The following is a 23066-nucleotide window of genomic DNA, read 5'->3' as shown; positions in this document are numbered from 1 at the left end:
GATGTTTTAAACGCCAGCAGTCTACCAATCCCAGTGTATCTAAGAGGCCGGACAGCCACGCCTGTGCCCGGGGGAGGTCCCTAGGGGGGTAACGATCCATAGTCCCAGAAGCCACCGCATTGAAGTCCCCCCCAACCACCAGAAGCCCCCCCGGAAGGTCAAGGAGGAGGCGCCCAAGGTCCGCAAAAGTGGTAGACTGTAACCCCGGTGGGACGTACACTGATACAAAAACAACTACTTTGCCCTCCATTCTCCCCACCAAGACAGTGTAGCGTCCCCTCTCATCATGGCGCACCTCATCTATTTCCAGTGGGAGCGAGTTCTTAACCATGATGCCCACCCCCCGCGAGCCCGACGTGAAGCCCGAGTGGGCCACCAAACGATAGCCCCGCCGATTCATGGCATAAAAGGAATTACCAATAAGGTGTGTCTCCTGCAGAAAGACCACATCTGGCGAAATTCGTTTCAGATACTGCAGGACCACACCTCGCTTAATCCTATCCCCCAGTCCGTTAACGTTCCACGACAACAGAGTCAAATCCCTACCCCCCATCACATACAGAAGCCATCATTTGTCCCCCCGAGAGCACCTCAAAAACACCAATACAGTAAAGGGTTTGCCTTGCGGTAAAAACGAACAACACCCCACCCCAACCCACCCGTCCCAACAGAACTCCCCCCTCCCTGCACCCCTGCATGAGCCCAGACAGCCCCCCCAAAGTGCAGTGTGCCTGTCGCCCCATAGATGAGAAAACGAACTAGTCCCCCAGAGGAGGAGGGAAAGCCCCCAAGAGACCCCATACGACCTCCACAGGAGGGGAACATACACGAGCAGTCAATGGTGACAATAATGTTGTCCAGAGCAAGGCCTACTATTAGTCCCTCAGTCCTGATCCGGCGAGCCCTCCCCGCCAACCGCACCCCCCCCCACCCCCCCGGCCCCGATCCCCGGGCAAAGTGTCCAACCAGTCCCCGGCCGCCTCGGGACGATCAAAAAAGTGCGTGCGGCCATCCACCTCTACCCTCAACTTAGCTGGAAAAAGCATCGCATACTTAAGGTTCAGGTCCCGTAGGCGACGTTTGACTCCGAGAAAACTCAGTCTCTGCTTTTGGACCGCCGGAGTAAAATCAGGGTAGAAATTTACGTCCATGTTGTCGAGTCTGACCGGTCCTTGTAGCCTAGAAGTCTGCAGGATAGCGTCTCTGTCCCGAAAGTTGAAAATCCGGGCAATGAGAGGCCTCGGCGGGGCTCCGGCCTTAGGTCTTCCTCCAGGGACCCTGTGGGCACGTTCCACCGCAAAGAGTTTACTCAGCCCTCGGGGCTGGAGATGGGTGAGAATCAGATCCTCCACAAACAGATCCGCCGCCTCCTCCTCACGTCCCTCCGGCACCCCGATAATGCGGACATTGTTCCTCCGGGCCCGACCCTCGGAATCCTCCAGTCGACGATCCATCAGGGCGCTCGCCTGGCCAAGCCGGCGCACCTCCTTTTGGAGGGCCGCCACGTCCGTTGTGAGGCCCGAGGTAGTGTGGGCCAAAGAATCGACCCAGTCATTCGTTTTGGACAAATCGGCCCTCACCAGGCCCACATCCACGAGGACCGAGTCTATCTTCTGCGCCAGAGTGTCAAAGCGCTGGTCCACCGAGGCCTTCATCTCGGCGATGGCGCCCATGACGTCTCGGAGGGTCAGATCCGCGGGCAGAGCAGGAGCATCAGTTGGGCCCGCAGGGGACGTACGCGGCGCCTCTGGAGATCCCTTCTGGAGGGTGTAGCGGTCCATGTTGTTGGACTGATGGGCCGTGCCACGGCGGGTCGATTTCACCTTGGCCCGGTCGCCATCTTGCTTTGTGGACATGGTTTCAGTCCCCAAATCGTGCCAATCTCCTCGAAAGGGGCCGACAAACCAGTTCACGGGCTCCGGGGGGGGGGGCGACCACAGTTCCGCAGGACGGATCACAGCCGGCGGGCCGGCAGGGTACCCCAACGAGGCCACACCACCGCACACCGCCCCGCAACCCTACCTCGCCTAACAGCAAGGAGGGCGCAAAAGCGAAAGTGAAAGTGCGGGGTACGCGAGTCGCCCAGCCTTGCCCGCCGTTGTTGTTCACTTTGTCTCCGGATCGCCCCGCAACTCCAATCCGGGGGGCCGGCGTGGAGAAGGCCGCAAACCACAATCGGTGCTCCCGCCGGTGTCCGAGGTCCGATTTGGAAACGGAAAACGGGTGTCACCTCAGCTCGGGCTCACGAACACAGTCCCCTCATCTAGGACAGGATATAGTCAGGATTTATGCAGGAGGTCGCGGAGGTCCTCGGGAGCCTCGCACCTACGCGGCCATCTTGGTTGCGCGCTAGGCTCCTCCCCCAAGTGCCAATATATTGAGTCACAGTAACACCTCTTATTTACAGAGCTTATAAACTAGTAGCAACATTGTAGTATAGAGCACAATATGCCTTTAATTAATATTATTGTTAAGAAAGTTATCATAATTATTGTTATTTAATAGTGTGAGTTAATGAATCCATCTCCTGAGCCAAGTGGTTTGGATGAAGAACTCTGAACATCCATTTTAAAACCAATAAAATGGAAATCTAAGGCTCCAAATATTGGTTATGAAAGAATGGGAAACCGTATGATCAAAGTTAGTTTCTTTTCACGGTGGCCTACTCTTCATCTAGACTCTACTTGCTCTATCATTAGCCTAACCAATCCTTTATCCACTTTCCCTCTGTAAAACTGTCAAATGTTAGACAGGAATTTAAGAGCTGTATTGTGTAACCACATTGCAGCAAAACATCTACGTATCATCATTGTACTCAAGATAACAGTATCTAGATTTGCATTTTAATTAATGTTATATTTTAGATAATATATTAATTTTAGGTGGTAATATTGTTAGCAAATTTTTTATTTACTTTTAAAAATATAGTTTGCAATTAGAAGTGCTTTAGTAATTTATTTTTAAATGTTATTAGCAATTTAAAGTTTAGCAGTAGGTTGATGGATTTGTAGGGGAATAGTGTGGGAAGGTAATTAAATTATAATTATTTGTAAATTTCTTTTGTTATGATAATTTAATTTGATGTTACTACTATTAATAGTATGTTATATTTTAGTATGAGGTTGTGCCTGGAGGGGAATATGGTGGAAGGTAATTAAATTATAATTAATTTAAATGTATTGGTAATTTCTTTATCGTACATGACTATTTCATTGCTAGGTAAATATGTTAATCCTTTTATTGTTATAGAATAGATGTTATCTAATTTTTATGTATATTTGAAATTGAATATTAATAATAGCATGTTATATTTTAGTACTGGGTTGGTGGGTTTGTAGGGGAATAGGGTGGGAAGTTATTTACATGAGAATGTACTTAAATATTATTTTTTAATGTTAATGATGTATCTAAGTGAATATTGATTGTTGTCATTACATATTTTTAATTTTTGTATTACTTTTTGAAGGCTCTTTCTTTATATGTACTTTAATATGTTTATCATGTTTTTTTAAGTGGTATAGGCAGAGCCACTAGAATTATGCGATTGTGCAGCCAAAGTGATTTTTGCATAGTTATTGATTTGCTGCATTTGCCACATAATGCATAATTGACTGGATAATGTGCAGATTCTAACAAAAAAACTATTTTGTTTACAGCTCAAACAGTTCAAAAGTTACTAAACAATGCAGCTGCACATGTTGCAGTGCAGTGGAAGGGCTTTTGCAAAGTTTGACTGGTTACCTTTCTGTTACTTATTGCTATATTTGGGTATTAAACTGGTACTAATGTGGTGCACCCAATGCCCAGACACTGTTAACAACTGTATAAAGTACAAAAAAATGAAATAATACTATCAACAAATGTGCTGCATAATTTGGCTTTTCTTGCCTCATAATTTACTCAAGCCTACCACATAATTTGGCACTTTCCTGCCACATAATTACAGTGGCCCTCGATATAGGGTGGGAAGATGTTAAAGTTATGATATTATTGTAAAGAATGTTTTTGTAAGTGACTAATTAATAATTGATCATGCTTAATTTTACTATTGTATTTTTTTGTTAATTATTATGTAATTTTGGAGTTATGAATTCTTTGATTTGTAAGTGATTTTGACATTTTGTTAATGGAATGACTTCTCTGAAGTCCCACGCTTTTCCTACTCTTGCTTAGACTGGATTGTGAATAGTAAATCCAACCCCTCTGAAGTTCCAATGTCTTGTTAATGTTGCTCACAGTGGAGTGGGAATATTAAATGTAACCCCTCCAAAGTACCATGCTTTCAAGACTGTTGCTTATACTGAAGTGGGAATAGTACATCTAACCCCTTCTAAGTCCAAACCTTTCCCTACTGTTGCTTAGACTGGAATGGGAATAGTAAATGTAAACCATCTGAAGTAAAACTTTTTCCCTACTGTGCTTGCAGTGGATTTTTAATATTTATTATAATGTTGTTCATTTTTATTATTGTTTTTAAATATTTTTTGTTTAGACATTTTCAAAGTATTTGTAGAAAAATGTATTTTTTTACTGTATTTCTTTTGTTAATAAATGTTTTTTATATATAACTATATAGTGTTTCACTTTATTCTATTTATATTATTGTTTAAAATTTGCAAAGATATCAAACTATTTTAATATGTGTTTCATAACTTGTTTTTGTTTCTAAATTTAGTGTACAGTACAAATAATTAAAACTAAATGTAATATTATTATTGTAATTTAGGTTAAATATTTTGTTTGGTGGTATATATATTTGTTAATTTTGAATAATTTTAGTGCTAATATTTCAAATTAAAATATTTTTTAAATTGTTAGTTACTTGTTTTTTTTTTAACACAAACTTTATTGTTTCTTTCATATGTTAAACGTACAATACAATATGGAAGAATTTGTCACATAAATAGGCATTGCCTTGATATGCATTCTCCTTACAAAAATATTGTATCCAATGATGTAGACAATCAAATAGAGAACATTCAGTCATAGCATACTTTCCATGCGTCATGGCATAGATTCGTTACTTGTTGATGTTTTAAAATATTTTGTACATAAATACTTTATATATAAGTTTAAAAATCCGTAAAATTATTAAATAGACATTATTTTAAATTTAAAGAATAAGCTATATAATAACATCAATTTAAAGTTGATATTTATACAAAATAAATAAAATGTTTATCTGTTTCTGTTTGATATTATTATAAAATATATTTTTGACACAAAATTTTTGTCATTCATCGCATAAGTATAGGACCACAATATTTTTGCTAATGATATTTTTGAAACAATATTTTTATCATGATATTAATGATCATGATATTCTGTCAGTGATGTGGGATAACACATGTCATGCTTTTCAATAATAAGAGTGACCATGCTGGATCTTGCTAAAAGACCTCAGCTCACCAGTTACAAATAGCTCTCTATTATTTCCTGTTTGAATTCGCATTTGAAGGAAAGAGGTAAGATATTGTGAAAATACCTGCAGGCTTTCTCATGTGTCATATTCACACTTAATCATAAACTTAGGTGAAGACCACACTAAATCATAAACTTTGGTGAAGACTCCTAAAAGAATAAGAAATTGTCAGAGACAAACACATCAGAACAAATATATTTGTTAATTGTCATAAACACAGACTCAATGATAATACAGTTGTCATGTGTTGAGCGAAAATGGGAAGATTAACAGACAAACAAACATTTCCAAGTTGATAAACACTTCCTGCAAGTGTGGGTTTTGCGGACCTAGTACTGACCCATCTGAAAGTACATCAGATGCACACCAAATGTTTTCAGTAGTGAGCAAGAAAAGGCCCTGAAGAGTCGTCAATGCAAAGCAGTCAAGAAGAAGATTAGCTCCCAGGTCATGGCAGGCTATGACATAGCTATATCAAAGAAAGCAGCTCTAATTTTGTAGGCCAGTCCCTGCATCTAACCCCTTGCAGCAAGCAAACCCATGCTGTGCAAGGAGTGAGCATATCAATATATATAAAGAAAATCCATCATCTTTTTCCAAAAATCCCTAATATTTTCAGTCAAATGTATATTTCAATAATACACACAATCCAATGTTTAAAAATAGTGATTATCATTAAAATGTTTAATAAAGTTCCAATAAAAAAAATAAACACTTCTGTGAGTCTTTCTTTTAAACTAGATTTTATTTTTGTAGTTTATGGGCTGATCATTTTTAAAAGAAAGAGTGAATGACATGTTTAAAAAAAAAAAAAAGTAAAACCAACATGTCGCTGAGTTTTTCTTTTAACGTTTTTGCAGCTCACAAAACACAATCATCACTACAACCATAAGAGGGCCTTGCACTTCAGCTGAAGAGCATAGAACTCCAGCTAGGAATGTTTTTGAAAAATATGGTAGGTGCTCCTGTGTTGATGGATACAATTACCCAGAATGGTTACTTTTTTCAATGCTGCTTGAATGCTGCTGCAGTCTCTTCAGACCTGGCAAAATTTAGAAAATGTTTGGTGGTGCCCCTGCTCTTTCTTAGGACTTTGCCAAGTTCTGAAAATAGAAAGTTTAAAGAGCTCTCGCAGGGCATTATTGGGCAGTCCTTCAAGGGGCAGAGAATAATAAATTATGGACTTTTGCCATTCATTTATTTTTCATTGCTATTTTCTTTTACTTCCATTTTGGGTGTCCCAGTGCCCACCTGGGATACTCTTTCAATGCTATTATTGGGTATGGGCTTTGGTCCTTAGTGTTCAGAGTAGTGGTTCAGAAGAGACAGGACTACCACTTAGAACTGTCTCATAGGTGATAAATGAGCTCTGTGCTGTACGACTCTCACCTGTGTCTTCCTGTTATTTTGAAAAAATGTAAATGGTAGTTTATTAAGTATATTGAAGTTTGCTTTTGCTGGAGGATGTCATGAGTGATGTCATTTATAGATATCATGAGTGATGCCTCTGACCATGTCATGAGTGATGTAATATGTGACGTCATAAGGAGTGTATTGAAGAGTCATACGTTATAGTTAGCTCAAGTAACTATGACTGCTGAATTTCTATGGTTTTGTGTGTGTAACAACGGAGCCTAACTATAACGTTTATGTAACCTTTTAATTTTTCAGTGAATTTCTAAGGTTTACTTTAATTCTATTTTCTAACTATAACCATAGGTACTTATAGTTAGTAGCTACTTTGTATTAAAAAGCCATTTTCAGTTGCCTATATCCTTGGTGCCAGTTGATGAATCTTCTCAAACGTTTCCAAATGAAATTGACTCTCACTTCAGCTTGTATACTGCAAGTTTCGGGGTGGCCCGTGAAGTGGGGGCCAAGAAAAAGGGCAGTCTCAAAATGTGTTTTCCCTATTTTAATTCCCATAGGAGTTTTGAACAGGACTACAGCCCAATCTACTGGACAGAGTTACACAAAATGGCAGAAAGGTACATTTAATTCCGCAGATCACGCTTTTTGTGATTTGGTGTAAATCTCTTCAGTAGTTTTAGGATTATTAACCAAAATCCAAATTTACATATATAGAGTCGTGGCTCCTCAGCGGATCTGAAAGTCCCCGTGCTGTAATCTGATTGGCTGCCAACAATTCAACCAGGAAGTATTGGCATCCATCATGAGACTCAACTTGAGCCAAGTCCCACAAAAAAAGTTTAAAATAGGAATACCCTGACCCCTAGATGTGGTGGTGGGGTCCAGAGGGTCCCCAATGGGGGTTAAATTCATTTTTTTTGGGGCAATTTTCCTGCACATTTGCAGGTGGATCCCTGGCATAATTGAAAGGAAAATGCAGTCTCACATGCTTGTTTTGAAATGATGCCCCAGGTGGGCCAGGTTCCGGAGGCCTGAGGAATTATAAAAAGGGGAGCTCACCCCTATACTTCATCCTCCAACCAGTAGTGAGCAAGGAGGCCCCTTTGCAGAGTGTTTGAGAAAAATGGGGGTACATCCGATGAGGCCTCAGCAATCCCACTGTGTGGAACTTACTTGTGGCAACAGTAGGGTTTCATGGCCCCCAACAACCCTCAGTAGCCAAGGGGACTTCAACGCCCTAGAAGTAATGCGCCAGGAGGCCCCTTTACAGAGTGGTTGAAAACGGGGACGGGCCCCCAACGAGATCCCAGCAGTCCCACTGTGGGGGACTTACTTGTGGCAACAATAGGGGCTCTTGGCCCACAACAACTCGCAGCAGCTAATGGGACTTCCTCCCCCATCCAGGAGGCCCCTTTGCAGAGTAGTTGAGAGAGGGGTCGGAGCCTCCAATGAGGTCTGAGCAATCTCGCTGTGGGGACTGAATAGTGGGAACAATAGTTTCTTGGCCCCCTATTCCCCTCGGCAGCCAAAGGGACACCCTCACTTACACACTCACTGAGACACTCATGCACTCACTGACACACTCACTCTCAAATGTTACAGGTTACACTTAGGAAATAAAATAGTGAGTGGGTGTGTGAGTACTTTTATGGACCTGTGAATAGGTCTGTGAGAGCTTTTGTGGGAGTGGAAGTGGGTGTAATTGAGGTTGTATAGGGGCGTGAGTGGGTGTGTGAGTGGTTCGGTGGATGATGTCATCAGTGATTTAATTTGAGATGTAATATGTGAGGTCATAAGCAGTGCATTGCGGGGGTGTAAGTTATAGTTAGCTCAGGGAAGTATAAATGCTGAATTTCTATGGTTTTGAATCATATGTATATCACCAAACAAGAAACGTTCCTTCTGGGATCTAGCCCGCTGTCAGGTGGTGTGCAGAGCCTGCGGAACCACAGCCGTACAAGTTAATCCATACACAAAGTCCAATGAGGTGCACACTTGGAATGAAGATTTGCTTGTGCAAAAACGTTAGTACTCAGTTGCTATGCGTTTCGACAGTAACACTGTCTTGATCACAACAATATAGACTTTTCGGACTCCAGGAGCAGGGCACCATTAAGTGGTTGCCTTTGGTGGGGACTGTGTTTTATATTCTCGATGAATTGGAGTACGCTGGACCTGCTTCACTGCCCGAATGTTGACTGGTATTTTACCTATATTTTGCACTGGCAATTGCATTCAATTTAACATAGGGAGCAGCAGTAATATGAATTTTAAATCGCCGAACTCACTCCCAAATGATGATTTATGAACTAACTTGTCAAATCATTGCCACAGTTAATGGAAAGAGTCACTTCCGGGTTTATATATCGTAAGGAATTTTTGTCTTTCACTTGTGGTTTGGACATATTTACAACGATACCGCATTTATGTTTATTTTTGTGATTTATTTGAAATGGAAAACTGTTGAAAGACATTGCCTTTAATAATGAGCAAATATGGAATGAAGCACTAACCGTGAGCACATTAACAAAGAGTATTTTGTTTACCTCTATATAAAGCACGTTCCTTTGAGCAAGCAAAGATGGCGACTGTAACTGTTTGAAAAAGGCTGTTCACGCCGAAACACGTCTCAGGATTGCTTAGTCGCAGCGTGGTCTAAGGAATAAATGAGTTTACTTTTCACAGTCTGCGAGTGCATGCAGTTTCTCTTTTTATATGAAGGAGTTGTGGACAAATACCAAAAGGTACTAGCGGTGACACCTTCAACTGCACACCTGCGGTTTGGAAGGTGCCAGCAGTAACCGTGCTTTTGGAGAAATGTAAATAAATGACTGGCAGCCCCCTGGATATAGAGATGGATTGAGATGGATGGAGGGAAAGCCGTGTCAGGGGTTGATGTTTGACGCTGAGAGCTTGTACTCCCTTGGCGGGGACTGTTACCCTTGCAGGCTCCATTGAATCTACTCATAACTTTTCGGACACCAGGAGCAGGGCACCATTAGGTGATTGCCTTTGGTGGGGACCGTGTTTTATTTTCTTGATGAATTGGACTGTGGTGGACCTGCTTTACTGCCCGAGTGTTGACTGGTATTTTACCTATATTTTGTACTGACAATTGCATTCAAGTTAATATAGGGAGCAGCAATAATATGAATTTTAAATCGCCGCACTCACTCGCAAATGATGATTTTTGAACTAACTTGTCAAATCATTGCCACAGTTAATGGAAAGAGCCTCTTCCAGGTTAATATATCGTAAGGAATGTTTGTCTTTCACTTGCACTTGGGACATAATTACAAAGATTACCACATTTTGGTTTATGTTTATTTTTGTGATTTTTTTAAATGGAAAACTGCTGAAAGACATTGCCTTTAATAATGAGCAAATATGGAATGAAGCCCTAACTGTGAGCACATTAACAGAGAGTATTTTGTTTACCTCTATTTAAAGCACGTTGGCATAACGGCTAAGGCGGTCGACCTCGAGCCTGGGGAACCGAGTCAGAGTCTCGGCAATGACGCTGAACATCCTGTGATTCTGGGCAAATCACTTAATCTCCCTGTGCCTTACAAAACTGAATATGATCTCATGTAACGTAACTGGTGTTATGTAAAGCGCTCTGATACCCGATACCTTCAGTTCAAGTTCGCGCAATATAAAACTCCGTAAAATAAAAAATAAAAAAACCAAATAAAAAATAAGCAGATGGCGACTATAACTGATTGAAAAAGGCTGTTCACGCTGAAACACGTCTCAGGATTGCTTAGTTGCAGCGTGGTCTAAGGAATAAATTTGTTTAATTTTCACAGTCTGCGAGTGCGGTTTCTCTTTTTATTGAAGGAGTTGAGGACAAATATCAAAAGGTGCTAGCGGTGACACCTTCACTGCACCACCTGTGGTTTGGAAGCTGCCAACATTAACCGTGCTTTTGGAGAAAAACACAGACACACACACACACTTTTTGAACACGACGACAGCCCAAACTGCTGGACAGAAGTACACAAAATTTAGCAGAAAGTTAGATTTTATTGCACAGATCATACTTTATGTGATTTGGTGTAAATCCATTCAGTAGTTTTGGAGATAGTAACCGAAATCCAAATTTGTATATCTAGGGACGCAGATCCTCCATGGATCCGACGGTCCTCGTGCTAGAATTTGATTGGCTGCCCACATGTCCACCAGAAAGTGCTGGCAGCCATCTTGGGACTTAGGTTCAACTGAGTCCCACTCAATAAAAATTAAATGAAGAAAAGGGGGCAGTGTATGAATACCCTAACCCTCTAGATATGGTGGTGGTGCCCAAAGGGTCCTGCAGAGTAATGTGTTACAAGGCCATGAAAAGTCAAGCAGGGTGACTTTACGTGGCCTTTCTACATATGGGCATGCATACTGCACCGCCGGTGCGTCTAAAAAAGCGATGCACCTGCAGCACAATGGGCTTGTAAATGAGGCCCGTAGTTTTGTTCCACAACTAGCCACTACTGACGTAGAGGCACTGCTGATGATGTATGAAGAGAAACTCCTATGCAGGATTGTAGACTTAAATTAATAGAGTGAGGATTTGAAGATGGAACATGGAACCTCAAATACTGCAATTGCCATTGCTTCCTAGTCCTCCTAGCAGTTAGACAAGGCTAGCTTCATCAAAACACCAGAAGAAAGGGGTAACAAGAAAACAAAACAAGGGAAGTGGGGATGAATCTCTGAACCATCCTTAGGTAGAATGCAGGTGCTGGTGGCCTACTGTATAGGGAAAACGAAGACCAAAACAACCTTTTAAAAAACGTATTAGGACAAGTCTGTGGTCATTTTCCCAAAACATGTAAATGATTAACTTACAAGATTAAAACATACAGCATGAGACTTAGGCATAGCAATTACAAACTCATAAAATAAATGGACCCATTAATTTGCAGGCTGGAAAAGATCTTGATCTGCTGCATTTTTTAAGAGAGCTTCTACTGAGGCTCACCAAGACCAGCATGACATCACAAAGAATTAGTGCACATTTTGCTGCATGCAAAATCAGTGAGAGCGGCAAAACATTGTCACGTTTGAAATACTAGATGGAGTCGGGACCTAGTTTGGGTTTAGTTCGGTCAATAGCAAGAAAACCTCATTGTAAAAATGCAGTGTTGTCAAACTTAATGCAAAACACCCATGACACTAAGCAAACATTATTTGTTAATCAAAATATCTTCTACACCCTATTGGACTAGGAACATATGAACCTGCAGGGTACCTCCTTGCAAAGTTACCACCTGGAGGACGAGGAGGCACAAAATGTGTCACAGTGCAGACACTGTATCCAACAGTATGAATTGGAATAATCTTAATTGAAAATAAGGATTTTTTAAGCTCTAAATAAACTATAAATGTAGTTTGTGCAGTATTCCCAACTTTGAAGTGAGGCATGTATTTTTAGTCCCTCCAAGATGAACATTTCTACTTTGTGGAAGACTTGGACGTTTATGTAGTTATATGTCCTTAATTTGACTTGCACCATTGGCTAACAGTACCAGATTAGCAACCACATGGTCTTTTTTTTTTTACTGCTCACACTTGTGACAGTTTCTGCTCTGAATTTCATACAAATTGTGAAAACTGATGAACAATTTCAGACTCTGGTGTTGGAGGTCATTCTCTTAGAAGGAACTTGCTATGGAGATACATGGAGATCTCGTATTACAAGAGGTAAATTACTGAATGTTTGATTCCATGTACAGCCTTGGACTCAGCACCTTAGTTGGGGATCTCTCTCTACATTCATCATCTTTCATACTCTCTTCGAGACTTGCAGTTATAATTCTGGCTCTTATCAAATCTAGAAGAATCCAGGTTATGACTAGGAATTTAACTGTACCTGGCTAGCCAATCTAAGACCGTCATATCATTGATTCTAGTTAATCATCTCACTCCACTAGGCAAAAAAAGGAAATTGTGCAGTAATACGAACAGGTAAATATAAAACAATTATTTATTTTCATTTACACCACTTAACTGACATTAAAAAAAAACACTGTCCTTTCAGAGATGCCTGCATATTGTTGTATCCCTTGGTTTCTTCCTTCAAAATTATAGCACATCTTGAATACTTGTTTAAATGAATCAATTATGAAGCTCTAAATCTTACTGCACAGTCTATGCATCATTGGTACGTATTGTTTAATTTATTTTGCAGCCAATAATGCGTGTTATGTGGATGATAAAACAATGAATTATATGTTCTATTACCTAGTCAATTAAAACTGACAATATTTTCTACCAACAGGAGCTATTGAAGGTGATCCCTTTTGGGATGATATAATCGCCCAAGTCCTTGGAGCCCCATCCAATGAAACTAAAGAATGCCATAAACCTAAGCCAATTCTTTTCAGTACTGGTGAAGTATGTACCTTCCCTCTTTATATACACATAATCTTAGTGTAAGGGTTGATGAAATTCGCGATTTATAAGTAAGAAAAAATCAAAGTTGTCCTTGATAGAAGGGTATGCACAGATAGTGCCATACCAATCAGAAGCATTTGTTTGTCAATTTAACTTGTGTATTCTTTGCACCATATTTAAAAACATCTTCCAAATCTAGAAATAATAAAGGTAACATTTCTGTTTTTGTTATAGCCATCGCTATGAAAAAAAAGCCAGATTGGTAACTGGAATGTCATTAGGAAGTTCCCCTAAAATGTATATGTAATCAAACACTAACACAAAGAGCTGTTATGCAAAAGCTACAATAAAGAGGAGCATCACTTGTCTCCCTCTACAATCAACAGAGCACGCATAGACAATATCAAAGAAAAAGGGGGAGTTGTTGATGCAAACACGGCAAACAAAGGCAAATCGAGAAAATTAACAGGTTACAGGAGTGAAGCCAATTATAACATAGATATCTGAAATTAGATAATATAACATGAATAGAATGTAAAGCCTATCATAAACCAATCAGAAGATATGGTGACTAATTAATTGCCACACACATACCATTGGTGGAAGCCAGCCCCTATTGATATGCCTGCCTCGTTGATAAAACGATGACCTAAACCATTCATGTTAAATAAGATCATTCAAATACCAGTTGAGGGACTTGAGATAATTAAAATGTGGAGGGAGTCCAAACTTTCAGGTCATCTGAAATCGTTTAAAACTAATGGCCACCCTTAACAAGTGACTTGTAGGTAATTTCTTAAGGTGCTATCTTGACCACACTATGTCATTATCATCATTATCAAAAGTCTCATCAGTGTTGATCATCTACCATACTCACAACATGTTAACACCATCTGAAAGTAAATGTGACCACAATATGTGCTTAGGTAAACACTATTTTTTCTTTTAATATCATTTTGTTAAATTAACATGTTTTATTTGTGTAAGACATACTGATAAGAGGAACTAAGAATGCCCTAAAAAGTGAAGAGAGAGAGACATGAGTTCACAGTAACAGATTTTAAGATGTGTTTCTCTTTGTTCACCATGGAGCTGAGGAAATTAAACCTGTTTCTAATATGTTCCAATAGAACAAAGAGTTTCATGGATAGCATTGTTGTGCACTTTGGAAATTGGCAATGAAAGGCCTAGTTATTTATGCTTGATTATTTTTAGAGAGCAGGATTCATTGATTTTGAATATATATTGGACAATTTTGGATGTGTGTATCAAAATTGTTTAATTCATTGTTAACTAAATGTTATGTGTTGGAGTGAACAAAAGGATATGGTTGCAGTTGAAAAATAGTTTATACAGTTTTTAAAATTTCGAAATGTCTGTAGGTGGTGGAAGTTAGATTGTTCTAATAGTGAGACTCTTTTAACCATATATTGATCATCCATCCTGATATCAAGAGGACCTGGTTGGTGGTAAGTTGGAGAATGTCTTGCCATTGTTTGTGTTTGGAGACCTTAATAGTCAAACACTTGCCTAGAATATTCTTGTCAGGACTTCCCAATAGTATTTTTACTGTGCAGAGTTTCCAAGTTTCAGATTTGGGTTGTCGGTGGGTAAGGAAACCAGCTACGATGTTTGCTTGTGCTGACCCTGAAGCTTGCAGAGCCAAATGCAGGGAGAGGCCTGCTGTCAACTTGCAAATGCAAAACTAGTACCACCATCCAGAGGGAAATAATCCAGTGCTTAATTTGAGCCGGTGGTTTCCGGTGGTGGGCACCAGCACTTAATTTTCAACACTGGCACTAACGACAGACATTCTGCCCCACGGTGGCGCTGTCAGTTGAATGTAGAGGTAAGCACAACAGCTGTTTAAAAAATTAAAATAACTAACACCTGCCACCAGGCCGTTTTTATAGCTTTGTGGCTCTGTAATTGTCACACATTTGAGGTTGTGATGAATAGTAATTGTTGGTGATACCACTGACAACTCTGGCAGGGGCAATGAGTGGTGCAAGCTGCAGTAGTCTGGCACTTATATTTTTCACAAATTGAGCACTGAAGCAAACTAAAACCCAAGAGTTGCTGACCAGAGAACTTAGCTGCCCAGGAAAATAATTCTTGTTGGTTTGTGCCCCTAGATGCTCTTACAAGAAAACTAAGGGCCTGATTTATATTTAGGTGGACAAACTACTGTTCTACCTTGGGGACAGAGTAAATTACTCCTTCCCCATGGTGGAGAGGCCACCCACCTAATTTATGAATGACAGCCAAGTAGGCGGTCATTTATAAAGGCATCGGCAGGAACCACAGATGGGGTGGTTCCTGTCAATGCACTTTACTGTTTGCTGCAGGACTGCATTGGAAGGACGCAGACCGGCAGCAAACACTATTCTTTTTTACTTTTTAAAAAGAAAATCCTGAAATGGGATCTTCTTTTTGAAAAGAAAAAAAGTAATGCTCCCCTCGCCATGAGAGGCTTCTCCTATGGCAAGGGGAGCATCAGAATGGTTTTACTGTTTCTCACCACCCGTGTTCTAATAAATAACCAAGTGCTTACCTTTTGTATTCATACTAAGTGAAGCATTTCTGAGCACCATGTTGTTAGAATTAGAACTGCAGAATCGAAAGCATTTCCTATGGAGCAGACTGAAGTAAATGAGTGCTAAGGTATTCATGCATTCTGTCTTGTGTAGGTCAAAGTGGATGATTCTAAACCTGTCTTCTCCAGCAGCATGTCTGCCACTATAGGCATATACAGTGAGCTAGGTCATGTTGTACTTCTTTCTTAGAACTCTTTGGTCATCTCAGGCAATTGTTATGGGAAGAAACCCTAGTGATATGTGAGTTGAGGCTGTAATGAGGCGTATATCAAATACTAGCTACACATCCCCTGGGTAGATATCGACTAGCTAAAAATGCAACATTTTTGGTATTGTACACCTATCTGATTTACACCACATTTTAATTGCATAGTGGGGTTATCCTGGGAGGCTTTTTGGCATGCTCTGTGATACTCGTAGCACTAGATGTTAAATCTTGTATAGTATAGCTATATATAATATAATACTATAACATTCTCTTTCAGTACAATAAACCATTCAAAACCACTCAACTTTCAATGAAAATGGTAATAATTTAAAGAATTGTGGGCCTGATGTACAGATAGGCAATGAATAACAGGTGCAAATTGCATTCTAATTTTATTGCGATTTGCCTGACAATTTGAGAGGTGTGTAGAGAATATCCTCACAAAAGTGGATTTTGGAAAAGTTTATTCCTCTGTCCTTCACCAGCTCTCCTTGCATTCTAGAATCCCTTCTCCAGATTCTACAATGCTAAGCTAGTACAGCATAAGCTACTGTGCCCATAGAGGAACAATAATGACATTATAGTAATAACATCACAACACACCTCACCCCTTTAGATAACAAACACAAAAATCCTATACTAAATTGATACTATAGGAACAAAATAATTCAATTAAGTAACATGCACCTTAAATGCAACTGATAACGCATTACCCACATGCATAGTGATATAACATCTAAGAATGCAACATTTTCTACACAGCATATCAATTAGTTGCAAATATAATCTTTCAATTTCACAGGTTTAACCACAGCACATCCAAATGTAATGGTTGTGGTACCCACTTTGAGATTTGGGCCAACTTGTTCTTCTTTTACAATTTGTTCATCAGAGGTTTCTCAATTCTCCGGATTTTGGTGCCACTCATCATCAACCGTCCAATCCAGTTCTTTATTTGTACGATCTTGCACAAAGTCATTGAATGAGATACCTCACTTTACCATCACTTATAATTAGAGAATTTTAAAAAAATCTGTGTCAATTCTAAATGTTGTGAAAATTTACCAATACTTTATTTCAGACTGGTTTACAATTATGTTTCTTGTCATAGTGCTCCTTGGACACACCTTGCGCCAGAGGAAATATTTGTTTTAGAATGTCTGGCAACCACTTAACTGTTTTAGAAGTCCTCATCCAGCCTATATTATCTTAAGAAAATGGAGTCCTATCTCTCATCTACTCAAAAGGACTACAGCCTGAAGAAACACACAGAGTGATACTATAAGTTAGAAGTGTGCAGAGTAATTCTTTCCTCCACCCCAATTTATTGTTGCAGGCCAGCTGAATGGCTCCATTATTTACACAGTTTAACCGTTCCACAGCACCTTTACCTGTAGGATGATATACTGAGGTAGTGTTATGTGTTCTATCATTCGGACTCAAAAAAGACTTAAAAGCATCTGAGGTAAATTGTGGACAATTCTCACTAATAACTTAGGGCCTGATTAGGATGGCGGGCAGATTCACGTCAGCCCACCACCCTAACGGAGATGGGGACCGCCCAACATAGAGGCCCATTAGAATGTCGGGTGGATCGCCACCGCCCGCATGGCGGTGGCGACCCGCCCGACATTCTTTCCCGCCCACATGCCAATTCCCCCCGCCATATTACTATCCGTCCGCCGGTTTTCCACCGGTAGGCAATCCGCCCGATTGCCTACCGGGCGGAAAAGCTGTTAACATGGGGGCGGTGTCTGCTAGACACCGCCATCCATATTAATATGCAGGCGGGACATGCCTTTCCGTGGCGGCAATGCCGCCACGGAAAGGCATGCGGTCTTCGACATTGGGGGGCCGGATTCTAGGGGTTGGGGGGAGCACATGGGGGTACCTATGGTACCCCCCTGCATTTCAATGTACAACATGGCAGGCACCGCACGATGCCTGTCACGTTGTGCATTGAAAGGCACAACTTGCTTTTGTGGCATTGCGGTGGGCGGTGCTGAAAGCAATGTAATGAATGCAGGATGCGCCCGCCAGTGTGGCGGGCGCATCCTAATTGTAGTTGCGGGACCACCGCATGCGTTGCGGGCGGTCCCGTTTCCCAGGGGTATGGCAGGCGATACTAATGACTAGTGTCTGGGGTCCCACAGGCCAAATTACAATGCGACCGCCACGGTGGCAGTTGCATTGTATAGGTTTGCCATTGCAGTGGGTGCTGCTGGCTGCAGCACCCGCCGCAATGGAAAAAAGGGATGTGTAACACATTCCTGTACTATGTGACAGGCCTGTCACTTTGTACAGGGATCTTTTGAGGGCACCATAGGTGCCCCCCACACCCAAAGAAAATATCCCGGGGTGAAGGGAGCCCGCTACGGACCCCTAATGTCCATCCCCGCCAGCTTTTTCATGGCGGGTGAACCGCTTTGGAAAGAGTCTGGCGGGAGGGACCATCTTAATCTCCAATGTAGTTATTGGGAGGCCCTCTGCAGCACTGGCAGGCTCAAGGAGCCCGTCAGATGCGTGGCTGCCACAGCCCTGTCAGATGCGGGGCTGTGGCAGCCCCCTATTTAGGTTATTCTTTCTTCAAAAACACTTTATCTAAGAACTGCACCACAGTATTATCATCTGTCTTATTCACAATTTCAATCTCCGGCCATTTGGTAAAATGGTCTATCATGACAGTTTAATACTTCTGTTCATTACTCTCCCAAACCGGAATAGTAGTATAAATTCCTAATTGTTCCCAAAGACATATCAGGACTACAAAAGGATGTAACAGTGGTCTGATTGTGGAATGTGATTTGTCAAAATTCTTACATTGACTAGAATCTCTCACCTTCCTTGCACTTTCCGAATCTATACCACACCACCAATACAAAATGTTCACCCTCCTTTTAGACTTAGTAATACCTAAGTGTCGTTCATGACAAATATCCAATAATTGGGATCTCAAACACACCGGGGCAATTACTCTGCCATTTCTCATAACCATCCCCCCTTTGAAGGATAATCAATGTCTCAGTTCCCAATATGTTACCAAATCTTTGTCCAATTTCTTTTTCTCAAGCTAACCCTTAATAACCGCTTTACTCACTTCTATTCTGTTGAGCGTCTATCCATTCTTCGCATGTAATACTAGGACTATTATTTGTAGTGTTTGCAACCCAATATTCCTCATAATTATCCTTACAAGCTTCTTTCAAAGGTAGTGGTAACCTACTCCAAAAACCTGCTGCAACTTTTTTCACACCAGGGGTATACAGCACTTCCTAATTGTAGTCTAAGAGTTTGACAGACATAGGAGCAAGGCATGGTCATGCACTATACAATCACTTAGTGGCAATAACTTTGGTAAGTGGCTTGTGATCACTGTGTACATCGATTTTCAGACGCCAAATCGACAGTCTGTAGTGTCCAAGACCCCATATGCCAACAAGTGCTTCCTGTTCGATAATAGAATACTTTTCTTCTGTAGGAGTTAATGAACGGGAAGCTAAAGCAACAGTGTATTCTTTGTCCAACTTGTCCGTTGGTGATAAGACTCCACCTATGCATTTGCCACTAGCACCAGTCATAACTGCTTTGCAAGACAAGATCAAATCTTAATAATGGGGGTGCGCAACATATTTCAGATTGATCAGAAAGAAAAGCTTCATGACATTCTTTAGACCACTCAAATGTGTTTTTATTATTTGAGTAACTGCCATATAGGATATGTTTTCAATGAAAAAGTTCTTACAGATTTAGAATAGAATTTGGCCAGACCTAAAAATGCTTGTACGTCATCTTTACTCTTTGCTGTAGGTGCATCTCTAATTGCTTCTTGTAGGTCTCTTTTGTGCTTGATACCTTCACCTGTAATCTCATGGCCTAAGTACTTAACTTAGTTCCTGGCAAACTTACATTTACTGTATTCTGCTGTCAGGAAGATCCATTTGCTCTACATTTTTCAGCAGCTCTGTAAGTTTTAAGTCAAGCTTTTCTGTGACTCTTTTCATAGCAAAGATATCAACGTCGATAAACACCAGATCCTTGATACCTTTGACAAATTTGTGCATTAACCCATAAAACCCAGCTGCTATAGAGGCTACGCTGAACCTAAAACAACCAAATGGGGTCTCAAATGTAGTGAGATCCAGATGTCCCGAACCTGATGGTTGGCTGCAGTAATGCCTTTGGTTAGAGACAACATTTCATTGATCCTTGGAAGAGGGAACTGATCTACTAATATGTTTTTATTTAGATCCCCGCGATCAATGCACAATCTTAATTTGCCATTAGCACCTCTAGCTACAAATAATGGTACCACTCATTCAGATGATTCAACTTGTCTATAACCCCTCAGCTTGTCTGGCTCTTTAACCACTTCATCCCTTTGAGGTAAAGGTATATTCCTAACCTTATGTATACAAGACCTGGCATTGGGTTTTAAGATTACCTTATGTCGAAACCCTTTAACCCCTTCAGCGCTGCGCGTATTACTGCGCCGTGCTGAAGGTTCGTTGCGCGGGCGGGGCCGTGACGGAGCGGTTCCGTCATCCGCACAGCGCGACCGATGCGCATGACGGAACCGCTCCGTCATGCGCATCGAAAGGGTTAAGTTTCCCTATTTTCCTGGACAATGTTTGGATAATTTTTCAAGATGCTTTGGCTAAATTCTTCATAAGGTTGTAGTAATAAGACTGGTTCAGGGCTTTTAGGATTCACCTTTGTCCATCCATCCAAGTACTGATGGCCCATTTGCTGACACACACAATTCCCCTAGTGCTTATCTATACTTAAATGTAAATAATAGTTTCTTATATCCAACCATTTCTATGGGTTCACCGTGAATGTTTTTGAGGCAATGTGTGGTGATTCTAAATCCTCAACCAGGACTGGAACAAATTTGTCATACCATACATCCTTGTTAACAATTGGGTACTGTGAATATGAATCCAAACCAATGGACACATCAACCCCACTAATAGATATCTCACATATTAGTTTCTTCTTAATTACATCTTCACTCAAAACATCAGGATCTGTGTTCAATACACACATATTTAAGTCTTTATCCTCAGATGAACTTGACTGTGTATCTATGTCCTAATCCACAATCATCACTGAATTTCCCTTCTTTTTATGACATACTTTATGGAAATTTCCCAAAATTCTGCAGCTTGAACACTTCCGCTTACGCGTAGTACACTCTTTATCATTAACTCAACGACTACCAATTCCACACCTCTAACACTTCTTTGACAAAATAGTTGGTTTTACATTTTTATCACAGTCAGATGTACAATATGAAGAGTCTTTCCCTTCCTGTTGCATACTTGAGGCAGGTTTCGTTTTTCTAATCCTGTCAACTGTATTACTATCTTTTTTATTTTTTTCTTCCATAACACTGTTCTAGCATATCTACCAGTAAGCTTCTAAGTTTCTCTCTCTACAATATCTATCACATCCTGAAGAGGTGACTCCCCCTTTGTCCACAAATTATCTTATACACTATGGGGGCCGATTATGTTGGCGGGTGGATGTGGCGATCCGCCCGCCTACATTCACCACCCGCCTACCTTTTCCCCCTGCCACATTACGATGGCGGGGGGGACCCCAGCGGACGGGAAGACCGGGTTGCCGGTTTTCCGCGGGCGACGAGTCAACCGGGCGATAAAGGGGCTTAACATGGTGGCTGTGTCTGCAAGACACCGCCATCCATATTAAGATGCAGGCGGTCACTCGCCATTCCATGGAAAGGCTCTCGGACTTTGCTGTTGGGGGCCTGTAGCGGGCCCCCAGGGTGTTGGGGGGGTGGGGGTGCACACGGGGGTTACCTATGGTCCCCCCCTGCATGTGCATGCACAAGGCGGCAGGGACCGCGCGGTGCCTGCCACCTTGTGCATGCAAATGCATAACATGCCTTTTTTACATTGCGATGGGTGCTGCTGACAGCACCACCCGCCGCAATGTAAAAAATGCAGGATTCGCCCGCCAGTGTGGCGGGTACATCCTAATTTCAATTGTGGGACCGCTGCACAAATGGCGGGCGGTCCCTTTTGCTGTTACGGTGGCGGGCGGACCAATCATCATGGACCACTATATTTGGCTGCATGCATCACAATTTGGTCCAGAATAATATCATCATGTTGATTATCAAAAGGGTGTATACGGCTAAATGTTTCAATGTAGCGACAAAATCCTCAATGGACTTCTGCTTATCTTGTTTTCTATGGTAACATTTATAGGGATAATGGCCACACACACGGTAAGCTTAAAGTATTTATCCAAATCCTCTAAATCGTTACTGAAAACATTTTGACCAAGAAGTCTTTGACTTTTTCGATATGATTATAAACTTTTAAAATATCTGGGCCTAAGCAATGCAACAATATCTTCTCTTTCTTCTCTGGCACAAACTCCTCATCATCCTCAAATGCAGATATATAGTTTAAAAAGTACTCCTGCCACTTCTTCCAGTTCATAATAAATTCACCTGAGGCTCGTAGAAATGGTTGCAGTGGCAAGAGATTTCAAATATTGCCAGAGGCTTTGTTTATTCCTTGTTAGTTTCACAGCAGAAAGTGTTAGTTAATATGGTTGATTTGTAAGCAATTGAATTTGCAATTGTCACCTAAACATGCACTCACCATAGATGCTGTGAGCCATATCAATAAACCAGAGAAGCCAAAATGCTGGCTGTTGAGGAAAGCAAAAGCAATATTAGGTGTTATTTAAAGAAAGATATATATTAAGATATGTACTCGAGGAACATGCAGTCTGCCAGCTTAACTCGAGGCCGTGCCAATTAAAGATGGTGGCATGTTCATTTGACGCTGTGTATAATGCGCAGACTGCAAGACCTATATGAAGCTGTCCCAAATAAAGATGAGTGCCACTCTTTTTCCTTGATGCTCCGTATGTAGCGTTGCATCTGTGTATTACAGTGATGCAAGACAAAGTAGTCCGTAACCACTGAAGGAAGCTCATGCTGCCAGTAGCGTCTGCTACTGAACGGGAGTGGTGGGGTGGGGGAGCGGAGGGTGGGAATACATTTTTTTTAGATGACTTTCCTGGGTGCCGCCGGCCTCCA

General features: G+C 41.2%; 1 protein-coding gene across 2 annotated transcripts in view; it reads left to right on the top strand.

Annotated features, from left to right (window-relative positions):
- The window catches only part of ASAH2 (N-acylsphingosine amidohydrolase 2), a 323355-nt gene that overhangs the window by 157008 nt on the left and 143281 nt on the right, over positions 1 to 23066 (top strand). For both annotated transcript variants that reach the window (XM_085605439.1, XM_085605430.1), the window contains one exon: positions 13068 to 13183. In XM_085605439.1, the coding sequence (XP_085461565.1) occupies positions 13068 to 13183 (116 nt within the window). The remainder of the gene's footprint in view (positions 1 to 13067; positions 13184 to 23066) is intronic.

Source organism: Triturus cristatus, chromosome 1_2 (assembly GCF_964204655.1).
Source record: "Triturus cristatus chromosome 1_2, aTriCri1.1, whole genome shotgun sequence".
NCBI lineage: Eukaryota > Metazoa > Chordata > Amphibia > Caudata > Salamandridae > Triturus > Triturus cristatus.
Note: the sequence above shows the minus strand (reverse complement) of the source record. Positions and strands in the feature narration are given on the sequence as shown.